The sequence below is a fragment of the Schistocerca nitens genome, chromosome 5 (genome assembly GCF_023898315.1).
Source record: "Schistocerca nitens isolate TAMUIC-IGC-003100 chromosome 5, iqSchNite1.1, whole genome shotgun sequence".
Lineage (NCBI taxonomy): Eukaryota > Metazoa > Arthropoda > Insecta > Orthoptera > Acrididae > Schistocerca > Schistocerca nitens.
The window spans coordinates 40563586-40567318 of NC_064618.1; the positions used below are offsets into that span (position 1 = coordinate 40563586).

General features: G+C 40.8%; 1 protein-coding gene across 1 annotated transcript; it reads right to left on the minus strand.

The window, feature by feature from the left end:
* Window positions 1-2910: 2910 nt before the first annotated feature.
* LOC126259655 (uncharacterized) lies at window positions 2911-3458 on the minus strand. The gene is made up of 2 exons (XM_049956586.1): window positions 3306-3458; window positions 2911-3222 (listed from the first exon to the last, which is right to left on the minus strand). Exons 1-2 carry the CDS (start codon window positions 3456-3458, stop codon window positions 2911-2913), a joined length of 465 nt encoding a protein of 154 aa, XP_049812543.1.
* Window positions 3459-3733: the final 275 nt, after the last annotated feature.

Genomic DNA, 3733 nt, shown 5'->3' on the forward strand with positions numbered 1-3733 from the left:
AAATGCCACAAGATTCTTAGTTCCACAGGACTAAATCAATACTGTACCTTCAATTCGTAGTACCAGCCAATGTCAAAAACTACTCCAAATGTGAATAGGCTCTACAGAAAGTATTAGCATATATTGTCTGGTTGTAATTTGTCTGACAGCAAAATAATATACTCACATCTCATATGAACCACTCTCTCCTTTACGAATGTTGAAGGTTACCAGCAGCCGTACCCATCACGAAGTGGTAGCATTAGCAGGCCTACGTTGATAATCAATAAACAGTCTTAAATTGACGCTGAGCTTTACTTGTAAGAAATTATGCCTCGTTTCCTCCATCCCTCCCCCTTCCAACAGACTAATATCGGCCGAGCATCTCTCTGCCATAACCATTTCGGATCCTGGATAAGCGCAAGAAGGCAAGCCACAAACTGAATTACATTTGTATTGTACTTCCGTAAAATATTAGAATTTTTCTTCTTGAAAAGTCTTCACATAACAACTCTCATCTCCTATCAAAACCTAAACAAAAAATTATTCGTGCAGGTATGTAATACTTTTTAACTGCACAAAAGGAAATATTGTAACCTTATACGATAGTAGTACGTTGTAAAGTTGAAAAGCAGCACTGAAATGGAAAAGGAAAGCCATTTTATTGCTTGAATTACACGTTCGGATGCAAGTGTTACTGTCAGTTCAGTATCAAAGGAAAAGAACCTGCAGGTTAAAAGTAACGGAAGAATTGATCCGTCAACGGGCTCAGAATGTCGTAGAAAATGCGTTGTAGCTAAACGTTTGCTGAAAAGAGAACTCCATGTAGGATGCGTCACTTATTTAACATCAGTCGTAAGTGCTTGACACCTATAGTGTTTTTCCCGTTAACCGCGTTCACGGCTGAGAACAAAAGACTGCCGACAATTAGGCCGTTGCCCGGCAGCAGCCTCCGCGAGACGCGACACAGACGTCGGAGGCCTCTGCAGATCTGCAGCGCTCGCGCCGCGACAGCCAGCCGTACAGGTGAGATTTATGGGAACTACAGCAGTTATATTGTCTTTCGCATTACTATCAAGTACGTAAAGAGAACGACGGCGGCTGAAATTTAATTGCGCGTCGCTGCAGTCCTGTCTGCAACCTTTTATCATTCCTCAGCCTTTCGCCAGTCCTTGGCCCCACATTCCACCGACACGGAATAGACGTAGCTCCTGTCCACTCACCTGGAACTGACGAAATTAGGTTACAACGTAAATCTGTCCAAGTCAGAACTGAAGTCATCTTAAAAATACTAAGTGCGAAATTATTTAATGGTTGCTCCGAGTCATTGATTAGCGAAATGTTGCCCCCTCGGCCAAAATCACGCTGATGTATTGTGTAGGCCTGCTACTGCAGCTCATTTTAAAACGAATGAAACTATTCATGAGGAAATAATTTAATGCTTACTGTATTTTAACTGATCGTGTAAGTTCCTACAATAGTTATGTTAGCAGAGCTAGGAAATTTCAACAGCACACACACTGTCTAAGGCGGTGGGATGGACGAAACCAAACAGTTTCTTACAAAATAAAATTCAAAATCATTGAAAAACTGTTTATTAATTAGCAAACATACGAATGCGGCCACTTTATAATAAGTAGATCCGCCCCTTGCTACGTACTATGTACTAAAATTGAGAAGGTACAGTTTGTATAAGTTACCAGTGTGTAAATATTAATGAATTTTGCTGTTAGGTACGTAGGTAAAATTCTGATACACACGATTGCTGGCTATATTCATCTTTTTAATACCGGAGGGTAGTTTTTACATTGGCTGGTAATATGAAGGAAAAAATTGCGAATTAAATGTGCAATGCTGCTTTTAGCTTGCAGAAACAATAGCCACCTCACATTTTTCTTGGAAGGAGAATAGCGGCTAATGGGTTTTCAGATTTCAAGACGAACGGATCTGAGATACACTTGCTATAAGTAAATATCAACCACATGCGGCTTTCTTCAAACTGATATTGTATAGACACATCTCTCACTCTCAGTTGCGAAAATAGCTATTTTTCTTTTCCTAGCGCTAAAGCCACCTCCCACATCCCGCGCAGGGACGCCCTTGTTTGTGGATGAAAGCAATTCAGCAAATTTTAGTCATTGGTAGCAACGACTCTAACAGCTCAGTGAATCAGGACACTTTTAAAATGATTCTTTTCTTGTAATCTGAGAATTAACCATCGGCTTTTGAACTCTGGTATTCGAATATTTACGGAAATAGACCAAATCATCGTCAGTAAAATGATTTGCATCTGCTCTGCAGTGCTTTGAGTCAGGCAAGAAAGAGAGTTGCAATGCAATGTATCACGGTGGTGTGCAGCTCTTCGTAGATTCCGTAAAATTTCAGTGCTACGTACTTTTAGTTATTTTGTGAAGTGTCACAGCAATGTATTTATTTTTTGGTTAACTATTTTTGTCACCGAACAGCCCACGCTAACAGCCCCATTTGCCTGATTTTTAAATCGTTCACAGTACGCTGAACCCTCTATTTCAGCATTACTTATGCACCTTGTTTTTTTCTGTAAAATTGGGTTAATGCAGCATGATAGTTCGCTACATTCCAGCTACAATGCAGTTCAGTTTCGTAACACAAGATGATATCATATAGGGTTATTGATTTACGTTTGGCGAAAACACAATATTTCAACAAAAGTTACGAAATTTGGTAACGTTCTGCTAACTGCCAGCATACTATGAGTTACTGCACCTTCAGTACATCTGTTCATCATACTGCTGTTGTATTACAACCATAAATTTCCGCAAATTTCACTTACGTCTATGCCACTACATTGTCGGTACTGACTAGATATTAATCACTTCAATATGTAATCGATATATTGGGAAGCTATTTAGCCATGAGCTTCCATACATGGAAAGTGTCTCATCGTTCCAGTTATGGTTTCAACAGTCTGTAAAAAAAGTAATGGAGGTCTCTAATGACTGGCAACAGGTAATGTCTTGGACCTAGGGAGGTTTCCAGTTTCTTCATTAGAATGGATCTATTGATTGTGTCGAACGCCTTGGTAAAGTCTACGAAAATTGCATGAAGCTTTCCCCCTCGGTTCGCTACGGCCATTTTTGTATCGGTTTGGAGACAGTGTACAGCTTGTGCCACTGATCTCCCACATCTGAAACCAAACTGTGAATCGGGGAGTTTCTCATCGAGGATATCTCTAAGACGCTTGCACAGTAGTGTTGTAAAGATCTGAATAGAGTGTTCTCTAGAGCAGTGCCCCTGTACGCGTTTGGGTCAGCTGTGTTACCTTTTCCCATGTACAGTATTATCACTTTCGAATATTTCCACTGATCTGGTACAATTCCTCGTTTCAGGCACTCATTGAGGAGCGCTGTGAGGGGAATCACTAGTACAGGGAACGTAGTTTTCAGGTGCTCGCTACAGATGTTGTCTGGGTCACATACTTTATTGTTCTTCGAGCTCATAATTCTATGGATTATTTCTTCTTCTGTAAAAAGTACAATCTCCTACGTAGGGGACCCACGATTTAGCTTTCCGTTTTGCGATGTCTACTGTGTGAGTTGACTTTAGGATGAGTCCTTCTATCCATGATGCTCCTTCATTGACATTCTCTCCTTGCAGCAATGTTATTGCACTGGTGTCGAGACTGCCCAGTGCTGATATGTCTGCCTTCCTCCTTAGCTTGACTGAATTTTTCGGCCTCTGTGTTCCCTAGTTGTAGCGATGTTTCCACTGGTAG